Here is a 20916-nt window from a genome sequence, read left to right on the forward strand (position 1 = left end):
CTCTCACCTCTCACCCAATTTTCGCGCTGTATATGACTCTGTTAAAAAATTGGGCACTCTTAAAATATATAATTAATGCCATTAATAATACATTTCAATTTGTACCTCATTTATACTCTCATTTTCTCATGACGTGAGGCCATTTGATCCATCAAGCCTAAACTGGCTGACAGAGCTATCCCATCAATCCATATCCCCCACCCTGCAAGCTATTCTCGTGTGCCCAACAACTTTGGCATTCTTTTGGAATGTGGGAGGGCACTGGAGAACCCAGCAGCAACCCAAGCAGTTTTGCAAACTCCTCATGGACAGCAGCCAAGGTCAGGATCAAACTTGCGTAGCTTTAATTGCGAGTCAGCAACACTATCTGCTCTTCTGCAGCAGCTAGTGCTGGTGGATAAAATGAAAACAAATTACCATTTCATTACAGAATTACAGTCAATTCTTGTGATGTGACAGGTGTAAAGTGAAGGGATAAATGTGAAGTGCATCCACACCCACATCTCTGCTGAGCTTTACCTCATGACTTGGTGCTAAATTTGGTGACAGAGCAGGATGTGCTATCATCTGACATCCAGTGTATTCCTGTTGCATTGAACAGATCTGGTAATCTGGGACTAGCTGATTTGGAATTAGCATTATCTATGTTCTGCAGACAAGGATATCCAGCAGAGGGGGCTACACGATAATATAACATGATCTGTGCAGACTCAGAGAAACTTAAACTTCATTTATCAGTTCGAATCGGGCACCATGATTATGGAACTTTAGTATAATTGTGATTGAAGATTGTACTTGTTGTTTTAAATTTTGTTTACATATTCCCACAGATTTCGTTAATGCTGGGGTTGGCAACCTACAGCCCCCGGGCCGAAATCATCCCGCCCACAGGCAAATTTTGTTTCCCGTATTCATCCGGCCCACTGAGCGCCCGCCCCAAGCGCGGCCGAGCTCTGGCTGTACCGCATCCTGCACGGCCGCGCACCTTCTGTGACCAGGTTTTAAAAAGAACTGCAGATGCTGGTAAAATCGAAGGTCGACAAAAATGCTGGAGAAACTCAGCGGGTGAGACATGCAAGGATTGCATGAGGCTGCCTCGTTCGCTGAGTTTCTCCAGCATTTTTGTCTACCTTCTGTGAACATGTCATTCGATTGCCTGCCATCCTGGGAGGGATCCATGTGTACACGTGATAGATGTAGCCCACCATATGCTCACAGACATGCGTCCCGGCCCTTATGCAGAACAAGGTTGCCGACCCCTGCTTTAATGCTTGGTTTAACATTCAGTGTCTTTGCTTTTATGTTGGACAATTGGATATTAAACATCCAAGCAGTTAAATCCAAATTATGGGGTGTAGAAAGAACTGATAAATATCTGTAGGACAATGCAGTTCAAGAACATCACTGCCCTTGCTTGTGTTTAAATTCAAGTTTGGCAGGAAGGGAACATTTATTTTTTTTGGCAGGTCACATTACAAGCCAAATAAAACTCAGCAGGTATTGCAAAATTTTTGGAGGATAAAACTGTGTATAGGTTTATGCAATAAGCAGTTGGCCTAGATTCTATAATAAGCTTCTGGGGAAACTGTTCGGGAGGTGAAAATGAGGAAAAAGAAAATGATACCTCAACTGATTTTGCATTTAAAATCGAGTATGGTCATTTTCCATACATAACTTGGTTCTTGGTAGAATAAAAAACAATGGAAAATTGTTGCTTCTGGTTTCATATTTTGCTTTCTTGAGATCAGTTGAAAGATTAAGTAACTAAAGTCAAGTCAAGTCAAGTTTATTCGTCACATACACATACGAGATGTGCAGTGAAATGAAAAGTGGCAATGCTCACGGATTTTGTGCAAAAAGACAAACAAACAAACAACCAAACAAATTACAAACAGACTACAAACAGAATGGAGCAGATCACAATGACATTAGTGGGTAGACTTGCATTTTCTACTTCTTCCCTCTGAAATTGTACTGGATTTGACATTTAATTTAGATTATACCTTAAACATTCTGTGTTGTAGTAGATTATATCCAAATAATGTGTGTTTTCATGAGTTTTTACAAATTTAAGATACCTTTACTTGCCATTGTACTTTGCCATTGTACTTGCATGAACTTGCATCCCTGTTTTCTCTTTTATTTTACTGTTCAGGATGAGGGATCTTTCCATCTGAAAGACTGTGCCAAAAATCTGCTTAAAAACCTCAGTAGTCAAATTGCTTCATCACTCAGTTGGCAAGACATGTGGACTTTTGTGGTAAAGAAAGCAGGTATAGTGTATACATACTAGTATGTGAATACAATGTAAGACCATTTCAATTGTTTTGCTTGAAGAATCAAACATGGTAAAATAGATGATATTTTCTTTTAAGGTGGTAAGATATTGTAATACCGCTGGCCTGTGCGAGGAATTAGAAACAACCTGTTTCATCCTTTTTCATGACGTTAATAATAGGGATGTGGGAGCTTTGCACATTTTGGCAGTTAACAAGTGCAATAAAGACGGATGTTAAGGTGTAATTTATCTGAAATCTGACTCTTCAGTTTTATTTTCAGGTCAAGTGTATGATGAAAAACATTCAAAATCTCCTGCCTTGGCCACTTGGGGTGATCCAGTTTTATTGAAGACTGAAGTTCAGTTAACCTCAACTGAAGGTGACATTTTAGTATCTCCTATCCTTTTTAAATGTTATGCAATTTAATGTAAGCACTGAAACATATTATCTGCAACTTCTATTCTCATTAAACACTATCTTTATGCAAATTTAAATAAATGTATTGTGAAGCTGCAAGTATGACTGTCATTTTTTGGATAAGTGAAACTAATTGAGACACCAAACTGACAAGCCATGTACCATCTTAGCTGATGTCTAAGCTAGGTTGAGTTCAATCTTGTTTTATCGTCAAGTTGCTAATAGAGCCATGCAGCATGGAAACAAGCCCTTTGGCCCCACTCATCCAATAACAAACTAGGATGCCCCATCAATGCTGGTTCCATTTGCCTTCATTGGCCTATATCTCTCTAAACAATTCCTATCCATGTAGCTGACCAAATGTCTTTTAAATCTTAACCTGCCTCAGCTACTTTCAAAGCCAGCTGGTTCCATATATCCCCCATCCTCTGTGTGTAAAGTAGTCTTTCAGGTTCCTATTAAATCTTTCCCCACTCACCTTAAACCCATGCCTTAAAATTCTTGATTCCCTTACCCTGAGGAAAAATGATATGTGCATCACAATATCTATTCCCCTCATGATTTTATACAGGGCAGCCAACTCTCACGCATTGAGCGTGAGACTAACGCATTTGAGGAAATTCTCACGCTCTCACGCTGATGACAGAAGTTCTCACGCTCTAAAAAAATATTAAAAAACATATATGAATAAATGAATAAAGTCACACTCCTCCACACGCACCAATGAGGATAGTTTTTTTTTGTCGGCGGGTTCCCCGTGAAGAACGAGCTTAAGCCCATCGCACACTATTTAAAATGGCAATGTAGACACAAATGCTGGAGAAACTCAGCGGGTGAAGCAGCAACTATGTCTGAGTTTGACCCTTCTTCAGGCTCAAGCACTTCTCCGACATTTTTGTCTACCGCTCTATAGATGCTGCCTCACCCGCATTCACATTCCCGTGCAGATGGTGTGAAAGGTGAGACACGGCGGTGGTCCCAGCACCGACCCCCCTGAGGCACCGCTCACACCTCCCACCCTCACCTCCGGCGACTCTGTGTCCGGCGGCCGCTCTGTCCACACCCCATGGAGTTTTAACCCCGGCCTGGAGGCAGGAGTGGACCGGGTGAGTGGGGGCGTCGGTGCCGCCTCCGGAGCCGCGGGGATGAATTTCGGGCTATAGCTCCGCACCGATGCCCGACCCCCGGGTCACTGACCCTCACCTCCCCCGGACCCCAGCTGGACACAGAGCACCTGGGCCAGCCCGCATTCCCGGGGAGGGTGGGGAGGGAAACGCTCCCCGGGCATCGCCAAGTCTCCGCTCACTCCGGGTGTTGTCGCCGCTTCACTGACACGCACTCTCACACACAACCTAACACACACCCTTACACACACACTGGCACACACAAGGTTTAAAGGGATATGGGTAAATGGGACTAGTTTAGATGGGGCATCTTGATCTGCATGGACAAGTTGGGATGAAGGGCATGTTTCCATACTGTAAGACTATGGCACACTGTAGAAAGGGTGCAATTGCTCTGGAGAGGATCCAGGGGCGATTTATGAACATATTGTCAGGGCTGGAATTTTTGTTTCACTTTGAAGAAAGATTTGATAACTGGGGTTGTATTCTCTGCAGCAACAGATGTGAAGAAAATACTTATTTGAGGTGAATAATATTATGAGAATAGGACCTGTTTTGCTTAATAAAGAGTGCAAGAAGGAACTGCAGATGGTGGTTTAAACTGAAGATAGACACTAAAAACTGGAATAACTCAGCAGGACAGGCAGCATCTCTGAGAATAGGTGATGTTTCAGGTCGAGGCCTTCAGACTGAAGAGGTTGAAAACCAGCAATAAAACACAATGACTGGAGATGTGTGTTATCCAACTAAAGGCAGAAATCAGAATCATGTGTTCATCTTTATTGACGCGTCACCATAATAAATATTACAGAAAAAAAATTAATGGGGTGGCACGGTGGCGCAGCGGTAGAGTTGCTGCCTTGCAGCACCACAGACACAGATTTGATCCTCACTACGGGTGCTGTCTGTACAGTATTTGTACATTCTCCTTATGACCACATGGTTTTCTGTGGAAATTTCGGTTTCTCCCACATCTGAAAGAAGTGCAGGTTTGTAGGTTAATTGGCTTCTGTAAATTGTCCCTGGCGTGTAGGATACAACTGGTGTATGATAGATTGTGGTCGGTGTCGACTTGGTGGGCCGAAGGGCCTGTTTTCATATATATGTTTTACATATATATCTTAATTTCATTGAACCATATACGGTTGAATATGTGGCATTATTTTCATCTTGTTTCTATAGTCAAAGGGTAAGGTTAATTGATTTTACTTCGGCGTCACGTGAGTCAGCGGAAATGCGTGCAGTCAGCAGCGGCCGACAGCACCTGGATCGCTCTCTATGCGATCAGCAGTCTCCGACCTGGCACCGGCACAGTCCGAACTGACACCACGGACTGACAGTAAGGCCAAGTAGAAGACTCACCGCCCGCGGGCAGCGACAGTGATCGCATATCCCGCATGGAGCGGTTGATGGAGCAGATGCTCCAATGTGACATGCTCCGGGAAACGGAGTCTTGTCACCATGGGTCTCCTAGGACACCCATGGCAGCACCTTATACAGGGCTACATAATGCATCTCCCTCGTCAGAAGGGAGCATTAGGAGTCACTTCTGGGCTGACTCCGAAGACAGGGGTTTGGCTGAAAATGCTACAAGTGTGATGGGGGTGCAGGAACAACAGAAGCTGCTTGACATGGTCTCAAAATTGGCAGCCAGCATCGATTACCTCTCCTTCAACCAGCTGCAGGAACAGGTAATGAACAAGACAACAGCTAAATACCTAGCACCAGAGAACTGTGTTTCCCTTAATGTTCCTGCGGTGAACAGCTCTATCTGGGGATATATCGGTGCGGGCATCAGAGCCCAGGAGGTCAAGATGCAAAAGATCCTCAAACTGCTGGCTTCCGGAATAACGGCGTTTGCCCAATCAATAGACGGCACAGAAATGTCGGATACACAACAAGACGCACTGGCACTTCTCTGCAACATGCAGTTCAAAATAAACTGCCTCAGGAAGAATGCAATCCGACCTGCCCTGAACCCCAAATTTGCAGGGTTGTGCAAGACCAGTAACACACAGCCACCGATTCTGCTATTTGGGGACAACCTATCAAAACAGGTCAAGGAGCTCGATGAGGAGGCAAAAGCCGTTGGGCTCATGAAGGCAACATCATCGGGCAAGAGCTCTCATCTCTGGCAGCAGCACCCCTAAACATCCACCAGCAGACCACGGTACCCAGAAGCTGGTGAAAGCTCGAAGGCCGTACAATCAGGACAAAGGTCTTTTTTAGACCACGGCCCAGAACGTCCTTCGTGGAAAAAGCGCCAACCCTGCACTGCAGCTCCTCTACCTCCCAGGAGACAGAAACGGAAGAAATGAACACTCCACTGGTAACTATGGAGGTAGGTGGGTCTGGTTCCTTCCAGAACATAGGGGGTGTAAGTTCTACACAAATTGGGGGTAGGTTACACTTATTTTGGAAGGCATGGAGTTCTATAACTTCTGACCCTTATATACTGCACAGTATCCAGGGATACAAAATTGAATTTATTCATAAAATCCTTCCTCTGGTTCAGCATGCACCTAGCCGAATATTTGTGCTTTCACAACAGGAGAAATTGGAAGGTCATGCAGAACCGGTGAGGCTATATGCTGTAATTGAGGTGTAATTGAGAGATCCCAACACGACTCTCTAGAATTTGTGTCTAATATCTTCACAAAAAATAAAAAAGACGGTGGATGCCGCATCGTCATCATCGATTTGACAAAGCTGAATACGCTTGTGCAGTATACTCATTTCAAAATGGAAACCTTTGTTACTGCCGAACAATTGATTTCCGAAGGTTACTTCATGGCTTGCATCGATTTAAAAGATGCATAGTATTCGGTGCCTATACAGAAGGATCACCGCCGATATCTGAAGTTTAACTGGATTGGGCAGCTCTGACAGTATAAAGCGTTGCCTAATCAATTAACATCAGCCCCCAGACTATTTACTAAAATATTAAAACCAGCCCTGGCGTTTCTCCGAAAACAGAAACATATTGTCATGGCATATCTGGATGATATATTAATTGTGGGAAAGACTCTGGATTTAGCTAAATCAGCTGTATCAGCTGCCAAACTCTTGTTTGAGAAACTGGGGTTCATCATCCATCCAGATAAATCTAAGTTGACGCCTTCTACGACAATGGATTACTTAGGGTTCACTATTAACTCGGTTCACATGTCTGTGACTTTGCCAAGGGACAAGGCAGCAGACTTAATGGAGGCCTGTAACAGCCTTGTTGTCGTCAGTCAACCATCTATCAACCGACAAGTAGCATGGGTGATTGGTAACCTTGTGACTGCTTTTCCAGCCACAGTTTGGACCTTTGCATTACCAACATTTACAGAGAGCAAAGGTGCAAGCACTCAAACATCATGCTGGTCATTTCGACAGACCAATGCAGCTACCAGCTAAAGCAATTTTAGAATTACAATGGTGGAGGCAAAACATTCGGCATTGTTCCAGCCCCATCATTGTCAGCAACCCTTCAGTTGTGTTAAAAACTGATGCCTGCGCTCGGGGTTGGGGTGCTACTAATACCATCTCCAGCTGTGCTGGCAGATGGGATGCACATGAATCATCTTTACTTCAAGCACTTGGTATAATCTATTTAGAGATGGTGGGTGCGTTCTATGGGCTAAAGGCGTACTGCTCAAAAATGCACCACCTGCATGTTCGCCTACAGATTGATAATACCAGTGTGATGGCGTATATTAATCATACGGGTGGAATCAAATCGATATCATGTGATAATCTGGCTAATACGATTTTGTAATGGTGTATCGACAGAAATATTTGGATATCAGCTATTTACCTACCAGGTAAACTCAATACAGTGGCAGACACCAGGTCACGAAAATTCAATGACAACACCGAATGGATGTTGGATCACAAAGTGTTTGCTGATATTGTAGCGCGATATGGAACACCAGATATCGATCTATTCGCATCTAGGCTTAATCACCAGTTGCCAACATATGTTGCTTGGGAACCAGACCCTGGGGCAGCAGCGATGGACGCATTCTCGCTGCACTAGGGAAAATTGTTTTTCTATGCATTTTCCCCCTTCTGCCTCATCAGTCGGGTCTTACGCAAAATACAACAAGTCAGGTATTTTGGTAGTACCCGATTGGCCTACTCAGCCATGGTTCCCTGTGGTTCTCGACATGGTCTCGGAACCATGTATGTCCATCTCCAAACGGCCGGATTTGTTGGTCCATCCTGTGACAGACGAAAGTCACCCATGCCATGACAGGATAAATCTGTTGATTTGCAGAATTTGAAAAGACCACTTCTGGATTTTGGGCTGACGGACCGAACCATGAACATGATCACGGCGGCATACAGGGAGTCCACCAGAAAACAATATCTGTCATATATCAGAAAATGGGAGATATACTGTACCAGGACCAACATCACATACAACACGGCTACAGTGACGAATGTACTGGAATTCTTGACTAGGCTTCACTTTGACGAAGGTCTAAGCTACAGTGCCATTAACTGTGCCAGGAGTGCCCTATCAGCTTACTTGTGGCAGGGATTAGAACACCATACTGTTGGATCTCACCCTCTGGTATCAAAACTAATGAGGGGTATCTTCAACACTAATCCCCCTAGGGCTAGGTACTCCCAGATTTGGGATGTGAGTGTTGTCCAAACGTTGCTCAGGGGTTGGTCACCAGCAACGTCCCTGTCTCTGGATAAACTAACACATAAAATTATCATGATGGTGGCACTAGTCTCGGCACAACGGGTCCAGTCACTGCACAAATTAAGGCTGGACACGATGGCCATATAAACCATCAAAATAACTTTTTGCATTTATGAATTGGTGAAACAAAATAGGCCTGGATCATCAGGCCTCAAATTGGAGTTCCGAGCATACCCCATAGATGTTTGTCTATGCATAGTGACGCATCTACTACATTATATAGAAGTCACAAAATATCTTAGGCAAGGAAATGGCATTGCTGCTCAGTCATAAACAGCCTCGTAAAAGGGTACCAGTGCAAACCATATCAAGGTGGCTTAGACAGGTTTTGGGAGCTGCAGGGGTGGATACTGATGTTTTTAAATCTCATTCCACCAGGGCTGCAGCAACATCGGCAACAAGGGAGTTAGAAGTTCCCATGGACCACATCCTGGGTACAGCAGGATGGTCTAGAGAAAGGACCTTTCAGCAATTTTATAGTGACGTTGAGGGCCCTCCACGCCCAACCCTCTATCATAAAGGTCAACTGGTATTCTACTTCTCTTACCTTACTATGTTTAGTTCAACTATTGTTGTCTGTGATTTCACACCGCTGCTTTGAAGATTGACGCGCATGCGTGCTGGCGGGGTCTTCACGTAATCCCTCAACATTACTTCTCATAAAATAAAGATCAAACTTCAAACTGGTAAGTTCTCGTTTCATCTTACTATTTATTTGTGCAGAACAGTGATGGAAGTCTGACTCATCATTCATGCTGTCAACCGAGGTGAATATTGTCAAGCCAAGAGATGGGGCCTCACGGTCCTTCGCAATTCCCACACATTTCATGCTTTGTGAAGCAATGCAGCTGTCAAGTACATCAAACTTCATTGCGCAACCCACTTTCAAAACAAAGAAAGAGGAAATTCACACTTGCTTAATAGATTTGGAGCAACACTGAACAACACCTTGTCAGTGAGCGCAAAAGTTGGCAGCGCTGGCAGAAGTGACAGGCCACCGTTTGGCTGCCTCAAGACTAATTTAGATCAGTTTAGTTTAGAGATACAGCAAGGTCCACCGAGTCTGCACCGACCAGCGATCCCCGCACACTAACACTATCCTACACACTCTGGGGACAATTTGCATTCACACCAAGACAATTAACCTATAAACCTGTACATCTTTGGAGTGTGGGAAGAAAGCGAAGATCTCGGAGAAAACCCACGCAGGTCACGGGGAGAATTACAAAGACCGCCGCGCCAGCGTGCTGCCCTGAATCATCACTCCGAAAGAATTAAAGTGGCGGATCTGCCAGTATTTCCAACACTCTCTGTTTTCCATCTTATCTTCCATTGTGGAACTTTGCAATGTTGAATCCTAGAAATATACATAGATACAGCTTGGAAACAGGCCCTTCGGCCCATCGAGTTCATGCCATTTAATGATCACCCATTCACACTGGTTCAGAGGACAATTAACAGTACATACCCACCCGTCTTTGTGAAACCGGAGCACCTGGAGGAAACCCACGCGGTCACAGGGAGAATGAGAAACTCCACACACACAGACAGCACCCGAGGTCAGGCTTCCACCATTTCAATTTCAAACTGAAAAATGCAAAAGCTTCCTACGGTGGGAGGAGGGACACCACCCTCACCCCCCCCCCTCCTCCTACGCTGCACACCCTCGCAATTTCTCACTCTCACATCTCACCCAATGTTGACAGCCCTGTTTTATATACCTCTATAAGATCATTCCTCATGATTTTATATACCTCTGTAAAATCAACCCTGTCCTCCAAGGAATAGTCCTAGACTGCTCAACCTCTCCCTATAGCCTAGACCCTTGAGTGAAAAAGTTACCCTGAGGTCTTGCTCAAATCTTTCCCCTCTCAACGTAAGCATGTGTCATCTAGTTTTAGATCCTCTGAGGCCCATTTCTGTTCCTAGAAAAGATGAACATGAGACTTGCCTTAAAATCCTTTACTATTAGAAGACGTTTTAAGATATTCTACAACTGCACTTGGACATGAAATGACTCCTACTTGTATGTGGTTGAATGTAGGTGTATGTGGTTGAAACTAAACGAGAAATTATCCAAACTATTTCTTCGTGAGAAGCCACAAAGGTATCTGCTAAACATTTGCATTTCTTGTCCAGATGCCGAGTGCCATTGGGCAGACACGAATGCCAATCGGAGGAGGAAGACGTTTTGCAGCAAGGTGGAAGGATATGGGAGGATCTGCAGCTGTAAGGATCCAGCACCTATTGAATTTAACCCTGAGCCTGTGAGTTTCTATTTTTTCCCAGTGAACTGTTTTATCACGGTGCTTTCAGTATTTTCAATCAATTGATTTCAAGTGGCTCATCTGTTATAATGGGCTTGATAAGATAGCTGTGATGGCAATATGAAGTCAATTTAATATACTGTTTAGTGATTAAAACATAAATAAATTCTGAACTGTCCATCTTGATTTTCAGTTGAGTATGTATACCATTCCTGCCATTGATTCCATTCAATGCTCCAGAACATTCCCACCAATGTGTATCACCTAATTATTTTGCTTATGGATTTTCATTATTTAAAACTTTGAGAAATAAATCAATTTGCCCGATCGGTAGACGGCACAGAAATGTCGGATACACAAAAAGACGCACTGGCACTTCTCTGCAACACGCAGTTCGAAATAAACTGCCTCAGGAAGAATGCAATCCGACCTGCCCTGAACCCCAAATTTGCAGGGTTGTGCAAGACCAGTAACACACAGCCACCGATTCTGCTATTTGGGGACAACCTATCAAAACAGGTCAAGGAGCTCGATGAGGAGGCAAAAGCCTTCGGGCTCATGAAGGCAACATCATCGGGCAAGAGCTCTCATCTTCGGCGGCAGCACCCCTACACATCCACCAGCAGACCACGGTACCCAGAAGCTGGTGAAATCGCGAAGGCCGTACAATCAGGACAAAGGTCTTTTTTAGACCACGGTCCAGAACGTCCTTCGTGGAAAAGGCGCCAACCCTGCACTGCAGCTCCTCTACCTCCCAGGAGACAGAAATGGAAGAAATGAACACTCCACTGGTAACTATGGAGGTAGGTGGGTCTGGTTCCTTCCAGACAAATTGGGGGTAGGTTACACTTATTTTGGAAGGCATGGAGTTCTATAACTTCTGACCCTTATATACTGCACAGTATCCAGGGGTATAAAATTGAATTTATTCATAAAATCCTTCCTCTGGTTCAGCATGCACCTAGCCGAATATTTGTGCTTTCACAACAGGAGAAATTGGAAGGTCATGCAGAACTGGTGAGGCTATATGCTAAAGGTGTAATTGAGAGATCCCAACACGACTCCCTAGAATTTGTGTCTAATATCTTCACAAAAAATAAAAAAGATGGTGGATGCCGCATCGTCATCATCGATTTGACAAAGCTGAATATGTTTGTGCAGTATACTCATTTCAAAATGGAAACCTTTGTTACTGCCAAACAATTGATTTCTGAAGGTTACTTCATGGCTTGCATCGATTTAAAAGATGCATACTATTCGGTGCCTATACAGAAGGATCACCGCCTATATCTGAAGTTTAACTGGATGGGGCAGTAATGGCAGTATAAAGCGTTGCCTAATGAATTAACATCAGCCCCCAGACTATTTACTAAAATATTAAAACCAGCCCTGGCGTTTCTCCGAAAACAGAAACATATTGTCATGGCATATCTGGATGATATATTAATTGTGGGAAAGACTCTGGATTTAGTTAAATCAGCTGTATCAGCTGCCAAACTCTTGTTTGAGAAACTGGGGTTCATCATCCATCCAGATAAATCTAAGTTGACGCCTTCTACGACAATGGATTACTTAGGGTTCACTATTAACTCAGTTCACATGTCTGTGACTTTGCCAAGGGACAAGGCAGCAGACTTAATGGAGGCCCGTAACAGCCTTGTTGTCATCCATCTATCAACCGACAAGTAGCATGGGTGATTGGTAACCTTGTGACTGCTTTTCCAGCCACAGTTTGGACCTTTGCATTACCAACATTGACAGAGAGCAAAGGTGCAAGCACTCAAACATCATGCTGGTCATTTCGACGGACCAATGCAGCTACCAGCTAAAACAATTTTAGAATTACAATGGTGGAGGCAAAACATTCGGCATTGTTCCAGCCCCATCATTGTCAGCAACCCTTCAGTTGTGTTACAAACTGATGCCTGCGCTCGCGGTTGGGGTGCTACTAATACCATCTCCAGCTGTGGTGGCAGATGGGATGCACATGAATCATCTTTACTTCAAGCACTTGGTAATATCTATTTAGAGATGGTGGGTGCGTTCTATGGGCTAAAGGCGTACTGCTCAAAAATGCACCACCTGCATGTTCGCCTACAGATTGATAATACCACTGTGATGGCGTATATTAATCATACGGGTGGAATCAAATCGATATCATGTGATAATCTGGCTAATACGATTTGGTAATGGTGTATCAACAGAAATATTTGGATATCAGCTATTTACCTACCAGGTAAACTCAATACAGTGGCAGACACCAGGTCACGAAAATTCAATGACAACACCGAATGGATGTTGGATCACAAAGTGTTTGCTGATATTGTAGCGCGATATGGAACACCAGATATCGATCTATTCGCATCTAGGCTTAATCACCAGTTGCCAACATATGTTGCTTGGGAACCAGACCCTGGGGCAGCAGCGATGGACGCATTCTCGCTGCACTAGGGAAAATTGTTTTTCTATGCATTTTCCCCCTTCTGCCTCATCAGTCGGGTCTTACGCAAAATACAACAAGTCAGGTATTTTGGTAGTACCCGATTGGCCTGCTCAGCCATGGTTCCCTGTGGTTCTCGACATGGTCTCGGAACCATGTATGTCCATCTCCAAACGGCCGGATTTGTTGGTCCATCCTGTGACAGGCGAAAGTCACCCATGCCATGACAGGATAAATCTGTTGATTTGCAGAATTTGAAAAGACCACTTCTGGATTTTGGGCTGACGGACCGAACCATGAACTTGATCACGGCGGCATACAGGGAGTCCACCAGAAAACAATATCTGTCATATATCAGAAAATGGGAGATATACTGTACCAGGACCAACATCACATACAACACGGCTACAGTGACGAATGTACTGGAATTCTTGACTAGACTTCACTTTGACGAAGGTCTAAGCTACAATGCCATTAACTGTGCCAGGAGTGCCCTATCAGCTTACTTGAGGCAGGGATTAGAACACCATACTGTTGGATCTCACCCTCTGGTATCAAAACTAATGAGGGGTATCTTCAACTCTAATCCCCCTAGGGCTAGGTACTCCCAGATGTGGGATGTGAGTGTTGTCCAAACGTTGCTCAGGGGTTGGTCACCAGCAACGTCCCTGTCTCTGGATAAACTAACACATAAAATTATCATGCTGATGGCACTAGTCTCGGCACAACGGGTCCAGTCACTGCACAAATTAAGGCTGGACACGATGGCCATATAAACCATCAAAATAACTTTTTGCATTTATGAATTGGTGAAACAAAATAGGCCTGGATCATCAGGCCTCAAATTGGAGTTCCGAGCATACCCCATAGATGTTTGTCTATGCATAGTGACGCATCTACTACATTATATAGGTCACAAAATATCTTAGGCAAGGAAATGGCATTGCTGCTCAGTCATAAACAGCCTCATAAAAGGGTACCAGTGCAAACCATATCAAGGTGGCTTAGACCGGTTTTGGGAGCTGCAGGGGTGGATACTGATGTTTTTAAATCTCATTCCACCAGGGCTGCAGCAACATCGGCAACAAGGGAGTAGGAAGTTCCCATGGACCACATCCTGGGTACAGCAGGATGGTCTAGAGAAAGGACCTTTCAGCAATTTTATAGTGACGTTGAGGGCCCTCCACGCCCAACCCTCTATCATAAAGGTCAACTGGTATTCTACTTCTCTTACCTTACTATGTTTAGTTCAACTATTGTTGTCTGTGATTTCACACCGCTGCTTTGAAGATTGACGCGCATGCGTGCTGGCGGGGTCTTCACGTAATCCCTCAACATTACTCCTCATAAAATAAAGATCAAACTTCAAACTGGTAAGTTCTCGTTTCATCTTACTATTTATTTGTGCAGAACAGTGATGGAAGTCTGACTCATCATTCATGCTGTCAACCGAGGTGAATATTGTCAAGCCAAGAGATGGGGCCTCACGGTCCTTCGCAATTCCCACACATTTCATGCTTCGTGAAGCAATGCAGCTGTCAAGTACATCACACCTTCATTGCGCAACCCACTTTCAAAACAAAGAAAGAGGAAATTCACACTTGCTTAATAGATTTGGAGCAACACTGAACAACACCTTGTCAGTGAGCGCAAAAGTTGGCAGCGCTGGCAGAAGTGACAGGCCACCGTTTGGCTGCCTCAAGACTAATTTAGATCAGTTTAGTTTAGAGATACAGCAAGGACCACTGAGTCTGCACCGACCAGCGATCCCCGCACACTAACACTATCCTACACACTCTGGGGACAATTTGCATTCACACCAAGACAATTAACCTATAAACCTGTACATCTTTGGAGTGTGGGAAGAAAGCGAAGATCTCGGAGAAAACCCACGCAGGTCACGGGGAGAATTACAAAGACCGCCGCGCCAGCGTGCTGCCCTGAATCATCACTCCGAAAGAATTAAAGTGGCGGATCTGCCAGTATTTCCAACACTCTCTGTTTTCCATCTTATCTTCCATTGTGGAACTTTGCAATGTTGAATCCTAGAAATATGCATAGATACAGCTTGGAAACAGGCCCTTCGGCCCATCGAGTTCATGCCATTTAATGATCACCCATTCACACTGGTTCAGAGGACAATTAACAGTACATACCCACCCGTCTTTGTGAAACCGGAGCACCTGGAGGAAACCCACGCGGTCACAGGGAGAATGAGAAACTCCACACACACAGACAGCACCCGAGGTCAGGCTTCCACCATTTCAATTTCAAACTGAAAAATGCAAAAGCTTCCTACGGTGGGAGGGGGGACACCACCCTCACCCACCCCCCCCCCCCTCCTCCTACGCTGCACACCCTCGCAATTTCTCACTCTCACATCTCACCCAATGTTGACAGCCCTGTTTTATATACCTCTATAAGATCATTCCTCATGATTTTATATACCTCTGTAAAATCAACCCTGTCCTCCAAGGAATAGTCCTAGACTGCTCAACCTCTCCCTATAGCCTAGACCCTTGAGTGAAAAAGTTACCCTGAGGTCTCGCTCAAATCTTTCCCCTCTCAACGTAAGCATGTCATCTAGTTTTAGATCCTCTGAGGCCCATTTCTGTTCCTAGAAAAGATGAACATGAGACTTGCCTTAAAATCCTTTACTATTAGAAGACGTTTTAAGATATTCTACAACTGCACTTGGACATGAAATGACTCCTACTTGGTTAGGTGTATGTGGTTGAAACTAAACGAGAAATTATCCAAACTATTTCTTCGTGAGAAGCCACAAAGGTATCTGCTAAACATTTGCATTTCTTGTCCAGATGCCGAGTGCCATTGGGCAGACACGAATGCCAATCGGAGGAGGAAGACGTTTTGCAGCAAGGTGGAAGGATATGGGAGGATCTGCAGCTGTAAGGATCCAGCACCTATTGAATTTAACCCTTAGCCTGTGAGTTTCTATTTTTTCCCAGTGAACTGTTTTATCACGGTGCTTTCAGTATTTTCAATCAATTGATTTCAAGTGGCTCATCTGTTATAATGGGCTTGATAAGATAGCAGTGATGGCAATATGAAGTCAATTTATTATACTGTTTAGTGATTAAAACATAAATAAATTCTGAACTGTCCATCTTGATTTTCAGTTGAGTATGTATACCATTCCTGCCATTGATTCCATTCAATGCTCCAGAACATTCCCACCAATGTGTATCACCTAATTATTTTGCTTATGGATTTTCATTATTTAAAACTTTGAGAAAGAAATTAATTTGCCCGATCGGTAGACGGCACAGAAATGTCGGATACACAACAAGACGCACTGGCACTTCTCTGCAACACGCAGTTCGAAATAAACTGCCTCAGGAAGAATGCAATCTGACCTGCCCTGAACCCCAAATTTGCAGGGTTGTGCAAGACCAGTAACACACAGCCACCGATTCTGCTATTTGGGGACAACCTATCGAAACAGGTCAAGGAGCTCGATGAGGAGGCAAAAGCCGTCGGGCTCATGAAGGCAACATCATCGGGCAAGAGCTCTCATCTCCGGCGGCAGCACCCCTACACATCCACCAGCAGACCACGGTACCCAGAAGCTGGTGAAATCGCGAAGGCCGTACAATCAGGACAAAGGTCTTTTTTAGACCACGGTCCAGAACGTCCTTCGTGGAAAAGGCGCCAACCCTGCACTGCAGCTCCTCTACCTCCCAGGAGACAGAAATGGAAGAAATGAACACTCCACTGGTAACTATGGAGGTAGGTGGGTCTGGTTCCTTCCAGAACATAGGGGGTGTAAGTTCTACACAAATTGGGGGTAGGTTACACTTATTTTGGAAGGCATGGAGTTCTATAACTTCTGACCCTTATATACTGCACAGTATCCAGGGGTATAAAATTGAATTTATTCATAAAATCCTTCCTCTGGTTCAGCATGCACCTAGCCGAATATTTGTGCTTTCACAACAGGAGAAATTGGAAGGTCATGCAGAACTGGTGAGGCTATATGCTAAAGGTGTAATTGAGAGATCCCAACACGACTCCCTAGAATTTGTGTCTAATATCTTCACAAAAAATAAAAAAGATGGTGGATGCCGCATCATCATCATCGATTTGACAAAGCTGAATATGTTTGTGCAGTATACTCATTTCAAAATGGAAACCTTTGTTACTGCCAAACAATTGATTTCCGAAGGTTACTTCATGGCTTGCATCGATTTAAAAGATGCATACTATTCGGTGCCTATACAGAAGGATCACCGCCTATATCTGAAGTTTAACTGGATGGGGCACACTGGCAGTATAAAGCGTTGCCTGATGAATTAACATCAGCCCCCAGACTATTTACTAAAATATTAAAACCAGCCCTGGCGTTTCTCCGAAAACAGAAACATATTGTCATGGCATATCTGGATGATATATTAATTGTGGGAAAGACTCTGGATTTAGTTAAATCAGCTGTATCAGCTGCCAAACTCTTGTTTGAGAAACTGGGGTTCATCATCCATCCAGATAAATCTAAGTTGACGCCTTCTACGACAATGGATTACTTAGGGTTCACTATTAACTCGGTTCACATGTCTGTGACTTTGCCAAGGGACAAGGCAGCAGACTTAATGGAGGCCTGTAACAGCCTTGTTGTCATCCATCTATCAACCGACAAGTAGCATGGGTGATTGGTAACCTTGTGACTGCTTTTCCAGCCACAGTTTGGACCTTTGCATTACCAACATTTACAGAGAGCAAAGGTGCAAGCACTCAAACATCATGCTGGTCATTTCGACAGACCAATGCAGCTACCAGCTAAAGCAATTTTAGAATTACAATGGTGGAGGCAAAACATTCGGCATTGTTCCAGCCCCATCATTGTCAGCAACCCTTCAGTTGTGTTACAAACTGATGCCTGCGCTCGCGGTTGGGGTGCTACTAATACCATCTCCAGCTGTGGTGGCAGATGGGATGCACATGAATCATCTTTACTTCAAGCACTTGGTATAATCTATTTAGAGATGGTGGGTGCGTTCTATGGGCTAAAGGCGTACTGCTCAAAAATGCACCACCTGCATGTTCGCCTACAGATTGATAATACCACTGTGATGGCGTATATTAATCATACGGGTGGAATCAAATCGATATCATGTGATAATCTGGCTAATACGATTTGGTAATGGTGTATCGACAGAAATATTTGGATATCAGCTATTTACCTACCAGGTAAACTCAATACAGTGGCAGACACCAGGTCACGAAAATTCAATGACAACACCGAATGGATGTTGGATCACAAAGTGTTTGCTGATATTGTAGCGCGATATGGAACACCAGATATCGATCTATTCGCATCTAGGCTTAATCACCAGTTGCCAACATATGTTGCTTGGGAACCAGACCCTGGGGCAGCAGCGATGGACGCATTCTCGCTGCACTGGGGAAAATTGTTTTTCTATGCATTTTCCCCCTTCTGCCTCATCAGTCGGGTCTTACGCAAAATACAACAAGTCAGGTATTTTGGTAGTACCCGATTGGCCTACTCAGCCATGGTTCCCTGTGGTTCTCGACATGGTCTCGGAACCATGTATGTCCATCTCCAAACGGCCGGATTTGTTGGTCCATCCTGTGACAGGCGAAAGTCACCCATGCCATGACAGGATAAATCTGTTGATTTGCAGAATTTGAAAAGACCACTTCTGGATTTTGGGCTGACGGACCGAACCATGAACATGATCACGGCGGCATACAGGGAGTCCACCAGAAAACAATATCTGTCATATATCAGAAAATGGGAGATATACTGTACCAGGACCAACATCACATACAACACGGCTACAGTGACGAATGTACTGGAATTCTTGACTAGACTTCACTTTGACGAAGGTCTAAGCTACAATGCCATTAACTGTGCCAGGAGTGCCCTATCAGCTTACTTGAGGCAGGGATTAGAACACCATACTGTTGGATCTCACCCTCTGGTATCAAAACTAATGAGGGGTATCTTCAACACTAATCCCCCTAGGGCTAGGTACTCCCAGATTTGGGATGTGAGTGTTGTCCAAACGTTGCTCAGGGGTTGGTCACCAGCAACGTCCCTGTCTCTGGATAAACTAACACATAAAATTATCATGATGATGGCACTAGTCTCGGCACAACGGGTCCAGTCACTGCACAAATTAAGGCTGGACACGATGGCCATATAAACCATCAAAATAACTTTTTGCATTTATGAATTGGTGAAACAAAATAGGCCTGGATCATCAGGCCTCAAATTGGAGTTCCGAGCATACCCCATAGATGTTTGTCTATGCATAGTGACGCATCTACTACATTATATAGAAGTCACAAAATATCTTAGGCAAGGAAATGGCATTGCTGCTCAGTCATAAACAGCCTCATAAAAGGGTACCAGTGCAAACCATATCAAGGTGGCTTAGACAGGTTTTGGGAGCTGCAGGGGTGGATACTGATGTTTTTTTAAATCTCATTCCACCAGGGCTGCAGCAACATCGGCAACAAGGGAGTTGGAAGTTCCCATGGACCACATCCTGGGTACAGCAGGATGGTCTAGAGAAAGGACCTTTCAGCAATTTTATAGTGACGTTGAGGGCCCTCCACGCCCAACCCTCTATCATAAAGGTCAACTGGTATTCTACTTCTCTTACCTTACTATGTTTAGTTCAACTATTGTTGTCTGTGATTTCACACCGCTGCTTTGAAGATTGACGCGCATGCGTGCTGGCGGGGTCTTCACGTAATCCCTCAACATTACTCCTCATAAAATAAAGATCAAACTTCAAACTGGTAAGTTCTCGTTTCATCTTACTATTTATTTGTGCAGAACAGTGATGGAAGTCTGACTCATCATTCATGCTGTCAACCGAGGTGAATATTGTCAAGCCAAGAGATGGGGCCTCACGGTCCTTCGCAATTCCCACACATTTCATGCTTCGTGAAGCAATGCAGCTGTCAAGTACATCACACCTTCATTGCGCAACCCATTTTCAAAACAAAAAAAGAGGAAATTCACACTTGCTTAATAGATTTGGAGCAACACTGAACAACACCTTGTCAGTGAGCGCAAAAGTTGGCAGCGCTGGCAGAAGTGACAGGCCACCGTTTGGCTGCCTCAAGACTAATTTAGATCAGTTTAGTTTAGAGATACAGCAAGGACCACCGAGTCTGCACCGACCAGCGATCCCTGCACACAAACACTATCCTACACACACTGGGGACAATTTGCATTCACACCAAGACAATTAACCTATAAACCTGTACATCTTTGGAGTGTGGGAAGAAAGCGAAGATCTCGGAGAAAACCCACGCAGGTCACGGGGAGAATTACAAAGACCGCCGCGCCAGCGTGCTGCCCTGAATCATCACTCCGAAAGAATTAAAGTGGCGGATCTGCCAGTATTTCCAACACTCTCTGTTTTCCATCTTATCTTCCATTGTGGAACTTTGCAAAGTTGAATCCTAGAAATATACATAGATACAGCTTGGAAACAGGCCCTTCAGCCCATCGAGTTCATGCCATTTAATGATCACCCATTCACACTGGTTCAGAGGACAATTAACAGTACATACCCACCCGTCTTTGTGAAACCGGAGCACCTGGAGGAAACCCACGCGGTCACAGGGAGAATGAGAAACTCCACACACACAGACAGCACCCGAGGTCAGGCTTCCAACATTTCAATTTCAA

At 44.3% G+C, this 20916-nt stretch overlaps 1 protein-coding gene across 1 annotated transcript in view; it reads left to right on the top strand.

Moving 5' to 3' along the window:
• The first annotated feature begins 2145 nt into the window (after positions 1–2145).
• LOC116986075 overlaps positions 2146–20916 on the top strand; it is a 77832-nt gene continuing 59061 nt past the window's right edge. The window contains exons 1-2 of the mRNA XM_033041255.1: positions 2146–2273; positions 2560–2658. Of these exons, the coding sequence (XP_032897146.1) occupies positions 2246–2273; positions 2560–2658 (127 nt within the window). The 5' untranslated portion in view covers positions 2146–2245. The remainder of the gene's footprint in view (positions 2274–2559; positions 2659–20916) is intronic.

The sequence above is a fragment of the Amblyraja radiata genome, chromosome 23 (assembly GCF_010909765.2).
Source record: "Amblyraja radiata isolate CabotCenter1 chromosome 23, sAmbRad1.1.pri, whole genome shotgun sequence".
Classification (NCBI taxonomy): domain Eukaryota; kingdom Metazoa; phylum Chordata; class Chondrichthyes; order Rajiformes; family Rajidae; genus Amblyraja; species Amblyraja radiata.